General features: G+C 45.6%; 1 protein-coding gene across 1 annotated transcript; it reads left to right on the top strand.

The window, feature by feature from the left end:
• Positions 1 to 11,669: 11,669 nt before the first annotated feature.
• LOC142474807 (speriolin-like) lies at positions 11,670 to 14,989 on the top strand. The gene is made up of 4 exons (XM_075580989.1): positions 11,670 to 11,875; positions 13,221 to 13,256; positions 14,028 to 14,170; positions 14,594 to 14,989. Exons 1-4 carry the CDS (start codon positions 11,677 to 11,679, stop codon positions 14,924 to 14,926), a joined length of 711 nt encoding a protein of 236 aa, XP_075437104.1. The 5' UTR covers positions 11,670 to 11,676; the 3' UTR covers positions 14,927 to 14,989.
• The last annotated feature ends 155 nt before the right edge of the window (positions 14,990 to 15,144 follow it).

Here is a 15,144-nt window from a genome sequence, read left to right as displayed (position 1 = left end):
CTGCGCCAACCATAGCGACCAGACTTTTTGGAAATTTGAGCCAGTGTCGTTGACCAAACTTGTCAACTTTTCCATCTGGCAAGCAAACCAAATTCTGTTCCGGATTTTATCTATTGATGGAATTGCATTCTGATTCCACAGTGCTGCGGTCTCGCACCTCATCGCCGTAGCAAAATGTGCTATTAATTTGTTTCCTGATCTAGAGACCTCCTTTGTGGGCTTACCTAACAGGAACACCCATGGGTCTAGTTGAATTTTGAGGCCCAAAAAGATCCTCTGTAGCCAATCTCTGATTTGTGTCCAGACGGGTATGATTCGTGGACAAGACCACAGCATGTGCACCAGATCTCCCCGTTCCCCGCACTGTCTGGGACAGAGCGGGGAAGCTCCCGCAATGAATTTTGCCAATGTAACTGGGGTGAGATACCACCTCATTAATACCTTATATGAGTTCTCCTTCAATGTCGTACAGATCGAGCTACTGGCCGCAGCTTTAAAGATTGCTGTCCAGTCATCGTCTTCTAACGGTCCTGTCAGGTCTGTCTCCCATTGTGTCATGAACCTGGTTTTATGTGAGCTGTCAATGTCCACCCCTATCACTTCTCTGTATAGAGCAGATATGAGTCCCCGTGTATCGGTTCCCCGATCACAGAGCTTCTCAAAATTAGTTAACTGTGGTCTATTTAGGTGTTTGGTATAGAATGCCCAGACCTGGAGGTATCTAAGAAATTCTGTGTTGGGTAGGTCCGTTTCTGACTGTATTAGATCAAATGGCTTAATCGTGTCTCGCCCCTCCAGGTCTTTTAGCCTTCTCAGCCCCAATCTTTGCCAACGTGTGAAGTTCTTACCGACTAGCCCTGGAGCAAAGTCTGGATTTCCTTATAGGGGAGTCATCAGAGTATGTTTTGAGGTTAATGAGTGATTATTTTTAGCCGCATCCCAGACCGAGAGTGAGTTAAGCACCGAGGTCAGCGGATCCTTCAATTCTTTTAATCTAGATTTAGGATACCAAATTAGGTCCTTAAGCTCTAGCGGGGCGCACACCTCCCTCTCCAGTGCCACCCATCGCCTCTGCTCCGGGTCACCGTGCCACTGTGTAATTTGGCATAGTTGTGCCGCTTTGTAATATGCCATCAAGCTCGGTACCGCCAAGCCTCCAGTTTCCCTAGGTCTTTGCATAATTGACATTTTTACCCGCGGTGTTTTGTTTTTCCAAATGAATCTAGTAACTGCGTTCTGCAATTCTTTAATGTCTGATCTCACTACGGGTATCGGAAGAGTTTGGAACAGGTACAGTATCCTAGGGAGGAGGTTCATTTTCACACAATAGATTCTGCCAATCCAGGATATTCCGTATGCGGACCAGTCCTTTAGTTCCTTCGTGAGGGCTCTTAATAATCTCGGGTAGTTCTCTTGATATAGATTGGAGCTATGTTTGGTTAGGTATATCCCTAAGTATTTTATAGCGTTGGGCTGCCATTTAAACTGGAAGTTAATTTCTATTAATTTCTCTGTTTCTCTTGGGATATTTAGATTCAGCGCCTCCGATTTAGATTGATTTATCTTAAAACCGGAGATTCTACTAAATTTTTCCAGTAGAGCAAACAGATTGGGTAACGAGGTAAGCGGCTTTGTCAGAGACAATATGATGTAATCTGCATTAAGAGCGATTTTATGCTCTTGGGAGTAGATTTGTATTCCCGAGATATCGGGACTGCGACGTATGTGTGCCGCTAACGGTTCCACGCATAGGGCGAACAACAAGGGCGAAAGTGGGCAGCCCTGTCTGGTCCCGCTTTTGATTTTAAACAACTCTGACGGGAAGCCCTGGTGGACCACCTTGGCGGTCGGTGTTGTATATAATGCTTTTATTGCCCCTAGAATTTTACCTCCAAACCCGAATGCTCCAAGCGTGGACTCCATGTATGGCCAGTCAATCCTGTCAAAGGCCTTCTCCGCGTCTAAACTTAACACTACACCTCGGATCCCGTTGGCATTAATGTAATTAATGATATCTATTATCCTTCTAGTATTATCGGCCGCTTGTCTATCTCTAATAAAGCCAACCTGGTCCGGGTGGATAAGCCTTGGCAGGATCGCGCTCAACCTATTGGCCAATAATTTGGAGTATATCTTAACGTCCGAATTGATTAAGGATATCGGCCTATAACTTTGACAGTTTGTGGGATCTTTGTCCTTCTTATGAATTATAGATATCGACGCCTGGAGCATTTGGTCCGAGAAGGGTTCCCCCGCCAAGACTCCGTTAAATAACTTGAGCATGTGCGGTGCTAGGACCCCTATAAATTTTTTGTAATACAAATTAGAAAACCCATCTGGTCCCGGGGCCTTAGAGGGTTTGAGACTCTTGATAACCGCGGTCAGTTCCTCCAGAGTGAAATCAGTCTGAATTGCCTCGCGCTCCAGTCTGTTCAGTCTAGGTCGGGCTGCCTCCTTTAAGAAGGTCTGTAATAATTTGTTCGTTTTTGGGTTGTGTGTCACCTTCTCCCCATTATAGAGCTGTTCATAAAAAAGCCTAAACTCTTCCACTATGCGTTTAGGGTTGGAGGACATTTCCCCCGATTTTAGTTTTAATGGCCTGTATATTATAACTTGGTTGCCTATTGCGGATCCTGTTAGCTAGCATAGTGTCCGGCTTGTTGGCTTTCTCAAAGAATTTCCTCTTGGTCCAGCTCAGGTCTCTCTCGGCCTGGGATGTGAGGAGGAGGTTAAGCTCTATCCTTACATCCTTCAGCTCCTTGAGAATGTCCCCTCTACCTGATTGGCTATGAAGTATAGAGAGCTCATGTAACCTCTTATATAGTTGTGTCAATTTTGTTTCCCTCTGTTTTTTCCGTCTTGCTGCGAGACTAATCAGCACTCCTCGCATTGTGGCCTTATGAGCCTCCCACAGTGTAATGTGGGATTCCACTGTGCCTGTGTTTGTAACAAAATTTTTTAAAACCAGAGACAGAACATAAAACACAGACAAAGCTCAGTTTTTAGCACATCCAGTGAGACTCATACACGGTACAGTGCCTAAATATATATGTATAAATATCTAATAAGTAAAATGGTCTTTTAGTTTGACATTTTTGGCCAATAATATATATGTATATATATTTTTATGTATATGTATATTTTATTTATATGTATAAGCTTATTATATAAGCTTTTATTAACCTGTACATTACCAGGAAAAGCTTCAGTCAGACTCAGAACTTTGCAACTAATATTGACAGATTTACTATAAATCATTCTTCCTGTTATTACACAGGTTATTAAGAATTTATATTAGCGTTAGGGACCCCTGATATGTGGTCTGCCTTGGCGTTGGCTCAGGGGCTTACAACAATTTTGGCCAAAAATGTCAAACTAAAAGACCATTTTACTTATTACAGTAGATATTTATACATATATATTTAGGCACTGTACCGTGTATGAGTCTCACTGGATGTGCTAAAAACTGAGCTTTGTCTGTGTTTTATGTTCTGTCTCTGGTTTTAAAATATATATTGCCATGCTCAGTAGCACTCCTCCGTGACACTCATATGCTTATATATATGTTGTGGTCATTTTGGGGGTTCAATAGGAGCTTGTTAGGTGTCCAGTATGTGTAACAAAAAATTGCCTAATCTCGTCTTTAACTGTCTGTGCTAATTAAGGAATCTTAATCAGGGACTCGTTTAATTTCCAGTTTGCTCCCGGGCTGACCGGCCTAATTTGAGTGCATCTTAGCTCGATTGATGCGTGGTCCGATCATGAGATGTCATGGATTAGAGTGTCGGTGATTTGTGGGACCATTCTGCTCGACACAAAGAAGTGGTCTAGTCTGCTATAACTGTTGTGTGGGTGTGAATAGAATGTATAGGTACGCTCGCCCGGGTGCTGTTCCCGCCATATGTCAACTAAACATCCTCGTCTCAGCCCCTCTGCCAGAGCTGTGGCCCCTGTTTGTCTCTCTTTTTCCTGACTCGGAGATCTGTCTATTCGCGGATCTAGAACCTTATTGAAGTCTCCCGCTAATATTATGTTTCCCGCTGCCCATTGTTGGAGTTTAAGAAAAAATTCTACAAAGAACTGAGGATCTTTTTCACATGGGGCATATACGCTTGCCAAAGTGACTCTACATTGCTGTAGCAGGCCCACTAGTATTATATATCTACCTTCTGGATCACGTTTTATTTTTCCCAGCTCAAACGGGACTTTGTTATGGAGTAATATGGCAACCCCCTTTTTTCTTTTCTTTGGCTGAGGCGAGATAGAACCTCCTAAAATTTTTGTCTATAAACCCTGGGTTTTTGTTGGAGCAGTAACGCGTCTCTTGAAGAAAGAGAACATCTGTTTTCCTACGCTTGAATTCTGCAAATGCGATTCTACGTTTTTGAGGGGAATTAAACCCCTTAACATTTTGTGATAGGAACTTCAGAGCCATGTTTGTGTGTGTAGTGAGTCTCTGTGGGTGCGGTGCGTTTGCCTCCTACCCCTGCCTTGGATTTTCTGTGGATGCCAGTAGTGGTGTTGCTGGTCTCGTGACGCCGTGAAACCTCCTTTTGGGAAACCTGGGGGAGGGGAAGGAAAACACATAGGGGAGTGACAGGGAACATAAAGCCTTGTAACATGTACGAAGAAAACCATCTTGGTCCTAGCTGACCTATGGTTTACTGCCTGGGAAAACCGCCGGTACTCTGGGTGCTCCCACTCTTCTGTCCGTGTTTGCGGGGTACCTTCCAGACCACGGATTCCCAGGTCTTTGACCGGGCTGTGGCTTAAGGCCGCAGTCCAGCCCCAGGGGCACATGCCAACAGGTGGGGATAAGGGCAATCACCCGCCCCCCCCCCCCCCCGCCGGCAGTGCTAACATTATCTTGTTACCGCTATATTCATAAACATGTTTCAAGAACTCAACTATGTATTTAGTTAACTAAAATCTAACTTCAGTTGTTGCAGCCTTCTGACTTCAAGGGTCTATAACTGACTGGCTAAACTTCTAAGTAATGTTATCTAAACCCCTCTCCCCAGCGGGGGGAATTCGCGCACCCCCCTGAGGAGTCCCCCCCCCCTCCTTGGCGGATCCTCCGGCTGCCTCGACTGTCCCCCTAGTCTCAGACGCCGGTCTCCTTCCTGCATTGCAGGCGCCTCCGTTGACGTCATTTCCCCTGCGACGGGGCTCTGCGAGGGACCGCCCCCTGACGTCATCCGGGTCCAATGCGCATATCCGCCTGCAAGCAGCCGAGGAAGAAGGTGTGTCCCGAGGGTGGAGCCGACTGGAGCTCCCGAGTTTCGCGCCCAAACTGCGTCCGCCATTCTCTTTTGGCGCTTCTTCTGCAGCTTGTCCCGCGGATCTTTGCAGGAAGCCATTTTGGTAAGTATTAAGATTTTTTTTTTTTTTTTTTCCCCTTTTTCTTTTTTTTTACCCGGCCTTCTCTTAGTTTTCTGCAGGGACGTGACCGTCTGTTCTCGAGCCATCGGGAGGGGGATGGGGGGTGTCACAAGGGCATGCAGCCATCAGGCAACTCTCAGTGAGGGTAATAGTCTCTTTATTTCTTTAATATAACAGGGACAATAACGGTAACTGCTAGTTCTAGTGGAACTAGTAAGCAGGCATGGCGCTCGGTCTTCAGGCAGGTCTTGTGGGTCTTGGCTTATCCTGGCGATGGCCGGCTGGGGAGCCCACTTTTTCCCATTCTGTCTGTCGGGGAGGACGTTCTCTAGGGGCTTCTACCTGCAGTGTGTTGGGTAGGTCCAGTCTTTTCAGGAACTCCGGACCATCTGCTAAGTGCTTGAGGAAGTGAGACCGGCCTTGCTGCACCACAATCAGGGCAAAGGGGAAGGCCCATCTATATCTTACATTTTTGTCCCGTAAGATTCTGGTGACCGGTTGGAGGGCCTGGCGTCTTGTGAGTGTAATCGGGGAAATGTCCTGGTAGATGGCCATCTCCACTCCCTCAAATTTCACTGTAGGGTTGGCCCTGGTGATTTTGCAGATCTCTGCTTTGGTGGTGAAGTGGTGCAGGCGCAAGATTACGTCCCTGGGTGGGTTGTTAGGCAGTGGACGGGCCCTCAGCGCTCGGTGGCACCGGTCCATAACCAGCTCCGCCTCTGTCTTTCCCGGCATTATGGAGGTCATCCATCTGTTGAGCATCGCTTCTGGGTCTTGGATCTCTTAAGGGATCCCCCTAACCCTTAGGTTGTTCCGCCTGTCGCGATTTTCGCTATCTTCGTGGCGTTCTTCTAGTTCCGCCACCTTCCGTTCAAGGGTGGTGACCCTGGAGTCTGTCTCCTTTTGACATCTGGTGGACTCCTCCATTTTCTCCTCTAAGTCGTTCTTGCGGGTCCCGATGCTTAGGATATCTTTCCGCAGGTGTTCCACTTCCCCCCTGAAAAAGGGTTTGAGGTCGGAGAGGAGCTGCGCTATCTTCCTCTTCATAGCGCCTGTTGGGTCGTCCGTCGCCACCTCCAGCTCCGGTGCGGAGTCTGAGTCCGATGCCGCCATGCTGTCTGTCTCCCTGGGTTTTTTAGCCCCCACAAAGTAAGTGCGGACATCCACCTTCTGCTTTGATTTTTTCCTGGTAGCCGCCATTTACTTTTGTGCTGTGAGTTTAGTTGTATCGGGCGCCGCTACTTATTTGCGCTTGAGTTGAGTTTTGCGATCGATTTTTATTTAATTACTGCCGGCGGGTTGCGGAGCGCTCAGTTCAAGCCTCCATCTCCGATCCCGTCGCGCATGCGCCTCCGCGTATATTGACATTCCACTTTTTAATTGCATTATTAAAGTTTTCATATTAAAATTTCAAGATGGAGGAGGAACATGAAGCAACACCTGAATCTATTACAAGTTATGTTCAGAAACGTGGTAACAACTCTGAAAGGACTAAGAGGGCACTACATCTATTTGATGAAACTTCAGCTAATATCATCTGCGACCATCCCACTGATCTTATAGATCATTTTGTAAAATTAGAAAAACTGCTAACCCAGGACATAAGAATTTTCTGGGACATAATAACATTAGAGAATTATCTAAAGGTTAATCTCATTCCCAGAGGGTTACGTGTCAAAAAAATGCCCTCATTTGGCTTTCCTGATAAAGAATTCGAATTGCACTGGAGAAAAATATTGGACAATTGTTCTACTCAACTTATGGAACTAATTGTACAATATAAGGTTAAAGAGAAAAAGTCCTTAACTACTGAGATTGACATTCTCAAAAGAGAATTGCATAAATGTAATGATATGGATCGCTTCGCACACAATGATAACATTCTCCTACAAAACATTGAAAAAATGGAGAAAGGTGTGGTATCCAAAAAACAGGACAAGTTTTTCAGAGATAAAACGGACTATGAGAGGAATCAAGTGTACTCTTGGGAAAGGGTGGTCTCTACCCGAGATTTTGATAGGTCTAGAGCTCCTTTTTACTCTACACCTCGCAAAATGTCAACAGATGATGAGCATGCTACTCAAAAATATACCACTAGGTCTATCTTGAAATCACCACATTCAGATGGAAGGTCCAGTTTCGATACAGACTCGTCTGATAATACTGATAGACCATCTGTGTCTTTCTCAAGACCAAATACAAATGACAACAGAGATTCTGATGGTGGTTATTTCAACAAGACATATATGTCAAGCTCTAAAGATGACAGATCAAGATCTAACCTTTCGAACATAGAACATATACCGTCAAAAAACGGAAAAAACGCAGAAGGGGTAAAAAGAGCAGAGAGAATGTCTGGCTCAGAAAACAAGAGGAAAAAATACTCGTAGATCCCTCATTAAGTAATGTTATTAATATTTCGGATACTGTCCTTACACCACAACAAATTGTTTTGCTGAACAAAGGTCTGAATTTCGCCCCCCAGGAGAATTTTGACCTTTTTTCTACAATTATAGATCTTCAAAAATATTTGGCGTTGAAAAAATTGTTTTCCAAGAAGGGTCATAATGTTCCAAATCTCAATACTGATATCCTTGATTCTGATAACTTGTTGAAAAATAATGTCTGTACCTTTGTTGAACATGTGTTCAACTCTGACATGCATACACTATTTGATGAATGTTGTACTGATACCCCTGTAGAACCCCCTTTTTTTGGCCATGTTGACTCAGGTCTTAAAAAACGTTCTTCCTTTATCCGCAATAGCTCGAAAGGACCACGTATCTCTACTTTTGAGAGTTTAGTCGTTAGGGACCTTAGAGTTCTGGCTAAAGGTTTTTCTTTTCCAGGGTCCTTTCCCACACCTGACAATCTCACACAACAAGAGAAGATAGATCTGGATCTACTAAAGAGCAATAAGTCAATTATAATTAAAAATGCTGACAAGGGTGGGGCTATCATAGTGCAGTCATCCAATAAATACAGGGAGGAAGCTATCAGACTATAAACAGCAAGCTTGACCCTACCTGTCTTTCTAACTATCGACCTGTCTCCCTCCTGCCTTTTGCCTCTAAACTCCTTGAACGTCTTGTATTCTCTCGCTTGCTCCATTTTCTCAACACCTATTCTCTCCTAGACCCTCTACAATCTGGCTTCCGCACTGCTCACTCCACCGAAACAGCCCTCACTAAAATAACTGACGACCTCCATGCTGCCAAAGACAGAGGTCATTACACTCTGCTCATATTACTCGACCTCTCAGCAGCATTTGACACAGTGGACCACCCTCTTCTCCTCCACATTCTCCATACTCTAGGTATTCGGAACAAAGCTCTATCCTGGATCTCATCCTACCTCTCACATCGTACTTTTAGTGTCTCTTCTGCTAACACCTCCTCCTCCTCTATTTATCTCTCTGTGGGGGTACCCCGGGGCTCTGTCCTGGGACCTCTTCTCTTTTTTCTGTACACACTCTCTCTAGGTGACCTAATAACATCTTTTGGGTTTAATTTTCACCTATATGCCGACGACACACAAATATACTTTTCAACACCTGACCTTACACCTGCTGTACAAACCAAAGTTTCTGAATGTCTCTCTGCTATATCATCCTGGATGGCCCTTCGCCGCCTTAAACTCAACATGGCTAAAACAGAGCTCCTCATATTTCCTCCCAAACCTGGCCCTACTACCTCCTTCCACATTACTGTTGGAACTACAATCATTCACCCAGTAGCCCAAACACGCTGCCTAGGGGTCACACTCGACTCCTCTCTCACATTCGCCTCTCACATTCAAAACATTTCTAAAACTTGTCGCTTTTTCCTCCGCAATATTACAAAGATACGCCCTTTCCTCTGTTGCTCGACTGCTAAAACTCTGACTCAGGCCCTTATTCTCTCCCGTCTTGATTACTGTAACCTCCTGCTGTCCGGCCTTCCTGCCTCTCACCTGTCTCCCCTACAATCTATCCTAAATGCTGCTGCCAGAATCACTCTACTCTTTCCTAGATCTGTCTCAGCATCTCCCCTCATGATATCCCTCTCCTGGCTTCCTATCAAATCCCGCATCTCACACTCCATTCTTCTCCTCACTTTTAAAGCTTTACACTCTTCTGCCCCTCCTTACATCTCATCCCTAATTTCTCGTTATGCACCATCCAGACTGTTGCGTTCTTCTCAAGGATGTCTTCTTTCTACCCTCTTTGTATCTAAAGCCCTCTCCCGCCTTAAACCTTTTTCACTGACTGCCCCACACCTCTGGAATGCCCTTCCCCTAAGTACCCGACTAGCACCCTCTCTATCCACCTTTAAGACCCACCTTAAGACATACTTGCTTAAAGAAGCATATGAATAGCACTGTGGATATTCTGAACACATGATACATAAAGCTTGGCCCCCTGCAGACGCACTTACCAGAACTCCCTCCTACTGTCTCTGTATGTTCTACCTACCTACCAATTAGACTGTAAGCTCCTCGGGGCAGGGACTCCTCTTCCGAAATGTTACTTTTATGTCTAAAGCACTTATTCCCATGATCTGTTATTTATATTATCTGTTATTTATTTGATTACCACATGTATTACTGCTGTGAAGCGCTATGTACATTAATGGCGCTATATAAATAAAGACATACAATACAATACAATACAATACTATTGAGTGACACGCATTTTTACACCAGATTGAGAACAGACCCTACTAAAAGATTCCTTGTTGAACTAGAGACACTGTTGGAGCTTGGTGATGCTTTATATGTTTTAACCACTAAAGAAAGACAATATCTTATGTGCAAGTCCCCTGTTGTGCCGGTGTTCCACCATCTCCCAAAGATCCAGAAGTCACTGGAGAGTCCCCCGGGGCGACCCATTGTCTCCGGCATTGGATCTTTGGGAGAGGGTGTTTCCCGATGCAATGGGTTTTTTCTCTGAATACCTTACAAGCTAACGGGTTAAATGTGGGGTGGGAATTACAGCATTTTCTTCATGATTAATATGTTTTCATTCCCCCCCCTTCCTCCCTTCCCCCCTCCCCCTACCCCTCCCTCCCCCCCTCCCCCCCCCTCCCCTCCCTCCCCCTACCCCTCCCTCCCCCCTCCCCCCCCCTCCCCCTACCCCTCCCTCCCCTCCCTCCCCCTACCCCTCCCTCCCCTCTCCCATTCTTCCTCTCATTTTTTCCCTCCGGGTTTATTACCATCTCTTGTTAACTTTAATGCTATCACTAAGATTCATGCTATTGCGAATTGATACCTTATCCTCCACGTGGATGTCACATTTAGTCATTATATTATATGTGATATCAGTGTACTTGTTATATTCATTGTTTTTAATATGGACCAGTTCTTTTTCTATATCTTTTTATGTAAATGTATGACTATATATTGGGACTGTATACAGTTTATATATGTCTCGTTTTTTCGATACTAATTTTAAATGGTTTGTTATATATTCTTTAAGGCTTGTTACCCACCTCACCTGATGCTTATTTTTTAATGAGTATCTCGTACAGGTGTTTGTGTTTACACTGCCTATATGTATGTCACTTCCACTACTGATGGATCCCTCTTTGACAAAGGCCTGAGGGCTGAAACCCGTCAGAGGATCCATCAGCTGTAAACTGTTGTTCAATAAAGTCTTTTAGTCACCACCTTAGCCACCCTTGTCTGCTTCACGGCTGTGCTCCGTTCCTGTCTCCTGCTGGAGAGATTTTCAGCAGATAGCCGCAAAGGTAAGGAATGAGTGTTTATTGATATGTGTTTTATTCATAGTGTAGATGTGCAGGGCGTCTCCGGAGCTGAACCGCTTTGGTTTTAGGTCCGGGGACCCCCTGCTTCCCGAGATACAGGCCCCTAATATCTCACTATACCCTCCTCTGCCCCTCCTTACATCTCACCCTAAAGGGTTAATACACGTATAGGGTCTGAGGAAGGGGCGCTTGTGAATGGAAATGTCACATTTTGTTTGTACCTGCTCTGCTTATGGATAAAAACAGAGCTTTATATCATTTTGATTCCTCTGTGCTTCTTTCACAATTACTGCTTGTACACCTGGGGTGTTATAATTGGTTTGGTGGGCCATTAACCCCTAGTATGCCACCACTCTGCCTGTCTTCTTAACAGGAAGGAGTTGTGAGGGTTGCTGGTTGCTATTGACCACCAAGCCTCAAGCCTCCCATCCCTATGACACAATGACATCACACACGTGTCACAGCAGATGACATCACAGAGGCTGGGTAGGTATATGCCCTGGTGTTGGCAGCTTGCAGGAGCCCTCAGGCAGTACAAGGAGTAACAAGCATGGAGCTGCTACAGAGCCATGACCTTGAAGCGCTAAAAAATGAGAATGTCAGGCTCCTGACGGAAAATGGAGAGCTGCGTAAGATGGTGGGCCTGATGCAGGAGAACCTAGAGTTGCGCTGCACTCTGAGGGACCACGAAAGCACCGTGCGCAGCCTATCACCCTCTGGGAAGGGACACAAGGAATCCAAGGCCATGGGTGAGAGGAGGGGGTAGAGGGTGAGGGAGTCTCCTCCATAGGGGATGGTCAAGGGATGCCTGCTCGATCTGGGGGTGCCTGTGATGTTCTGCAGAGAGAAAGAGGGGGTTCTGTGGTGTGCAGTGCCCTAAACGCATGTATATAGAGGGATGGTTACATTACTAATTGGGGGTCAGATTTAATATAGAGAGGGGTGTATTAGTAAACAGAGGGGTGTGTGTATAAAGAGGAGAGAAGGAAAGGCTAATTGGGGCTGGGGGAGAGATTGGGTGTAACACTATCTCAGGCTGGGAAATGCAGTAAGAACACAGTGACACACAGGGACACAGTACCACACAAACTCAACAACCCCTCAAGTCTATACAACCCACATCTTAATCATGAACTGGTGGTGGAAGCACTCAGATGTACAAGCACACAATGGCACAATAATAGAGAAACACACAGGGACATATGTGTTGGTGTGTGCTGGCTTTTGTGTGCATAACTAGTTCACACAAAGTGATAGACACATGCTGACACACAACCAAGTAACACAAACATACACCGACACAAACTGACATCAAGTGATACACACTATAAAATAACCAATAGTATACAACAGGGGTGGGCAACTCCAGTCCTCAAGGGCCACCAACAGGTCAGGTTTTTATGGTCATTATGACTGAGCCACCTGTGCTGAAGCAGGGATATCCTGAAAACCTGACCTGTTGGTGGCCCTTGAGGACTGGAGTTGCCCACCCCTGGTATACAACATGGTAAACATATTTCACAGACACACACTGAAACACAGCTAACAGTGAGTGTCTGTGTACTGGTGTGTATAATGTGTGTCATCGCAGACATGCACACAGGTGCACACTGACACATTCACAAACTGATACAAACACCTTGGGAAGAAATGACTGAGGTTTGATTGTGAAGTGTGACTTAGAGGAGTCCTGGTCTCAGGTTATAGGGGAGGAGGGACGCAGCTTAAATACCTAAAACAGGTTGGTAGGGGGCTGCCCTGGGGGCTGGAGGGCTATAGTATCAGCAGGATGTGCATTGGGGGCTCCTCTGTTTGTATAGGTGGGTGGGAGAGTGGACAGTGGGTGATGGGAGGGGGTGCAAAGTAATAAAGGGTGGGAGCACATTATTAAGGGGGAGGGCACACAGTAATAATGGGGGAGCAGCAATAATGGGTTACTCCTTATCACTGGAGCACAGTAAAGAAAAGGGGGGGGGAAGCACAGTGATAATGGGGAATTGCCCACTAATGAGGGGCGCACACTAATAATAACGGGAACACAGTAATTGGTCTAATCTGCACCTTTCCATTTTTTTCATATCCTGAAAACTTTAGATAAAAAAGACGACGCCAATGTCCCCCGATGCCGAGGTAAGAAGAAGACCCCCGCCCCTCTCCATCTCCCTAACTTATTAGTGTATGGGCAGTAAAGGGGGGGGGGGATGGGGAGAAGATGATGTAGCATAGACAGGTCATAATGATACATACAATTACCCCACCCATCACTGGCCTTTGGAAGTAGTAACTAGTAGTCATGCTTCTGCCAACTACCTACAAGTTTGGGTCACCCCAGTGGCAGCATCCACTAAAGCTCACCAACCAGGCCTATATCTGATGCCGCCTATATCTGATGCCACCTATAGACCAGCACAATCACCACATGTCGAGAGGGAAATAAACAATACCAATGAAACCGCCACAATGGATACCACCTGCCCACATACTAATTGGGCAGCCTATGGGCCACCATCTCACCATGTCCATGGGCACTTTAAACCTCAACCACCATTCATAGGAGCCAACTAACACCACCAACCTTCAGGGGAGCATCCAGTATCGACTAGCAAATAGGCACCAATCTTCATGGGGCACTGAACACCCAACACATTCCAACATCTCTATAAGGTGACCAGTCCACATCTCCACTGGCCAACCAGTACCAACCAGTCAACATCTCCACTGGGAAACCATCTGCCATTGTACAATAATGTCTCTAGAGCCATCCCATAATACTATTGATCAGTTTGATTCTGGGGCTTAACACATACTAGATTTGCTCAATCCTCTCCCCTCCCCCATTTATTTGCTATTCTACTGCTGACTCCTACCCTTTTACACAATCTACCCTTTTATCTCCTCCAGACCCCAAACAGCTCCAACGTTGCCAACGAATTGTAGGCGAAATTTCCTTTCAGCTTGATCGAAGGATCCTCTCGTCCATTTTCCTGGAGCAGAGCCGACTCTACGGATACACTGTATCGAACGTTCAGGAGAAGATCTTGCAGGTCAAGAGCGGGGCTCCTACAACTATGAGCAGGGGGGAGGAGGGAGGCAAGAAGGGGGAAGAGATCTAGGGCAGTTGGGCCAACCCCTTCTCGCCTGTAAATAAGAGTGCTATTTCACGCCCCACCTGTTGTTTTATTTAGGGTCGAAGGATACAGTCCCCATTGTCAAAACCAGAATTAAACACACAACACAGTCAGTTAGGTTCCGTAATTTGGATTTTCACTCATGTTGTCTATTTTTAGATTAGTTTAATGTTTGCCCTTTCTGTAACCCCACTTTCCACTTTGAGTAAACACTCGTCTTAAGTTTTAAGGATCACCCCATTGTTCTGTTGGCCTTCATGAGAATGTGAGGTGTAGAAGTAGACTGTCCCTGGGTTTCTTCCGGCACATATTTTTTTACCTCTCTTCCTCTGTCTATAGGCAACCTCCTGCCCGTTAACCAATAAGGTGGATGAGTCTCAGAGAGGTGAGATGAACCGACGCTTCACGGACATTATAAACCGGCTTAAGAAGTATGGCTATGACCCCCGTGTGCATCCCACCTTCTCAGAGTACCTGGTCAACACCTATGGCATTATGAAAGACCGGCCCCTCCCTGGAACTAGCGAACTAGCGTCATACAGTGACCCGGAGGTCATGCGTAAGATGGCGGCTGAGGCCATGCCAGCCGATGTGCTGAAGGATGTGGATGTCCTGCTCAACTGTCTGATCAACCTGGCCAAAGAGGATGGAAAGCCTCTGTTCATCTGGTAGAGAGGGGTCACCCCATCCCCTCCTATTCTCCACCTACAGATAACGCCACCAGTATCTCCGACCAATAAAAGATACATGAAAACTATTAAATGTCTTCTCTGTAGTTTTACTCCAGCATAACAGAATTCAGCATTCGTGTCTTTGCACAAAAAACAAAATGTTTATTTTGAAAATAATTACTTACATACAAAAATAGTAAGAATGACGACGATGATGTT

This window comes from Ascaphus truei, chromosome 2 (genome assembly GCF_040206685.1).
Source record: "Ascaphus truei isolate aAscTru1 chromosome 2, aAscTru1.hap1, whole genome shotgun sequence".
NCBI classification, from domain to species: domain Eukaryota; kingdom Metazoa; phylum Chordata; class Amphibia; order Anura; family Ascaphidae; genus Ascaphus; species Ascaphus truei.
This window is presented reverse-complemented; position numbering and strand designations above follow the sequence as displayed.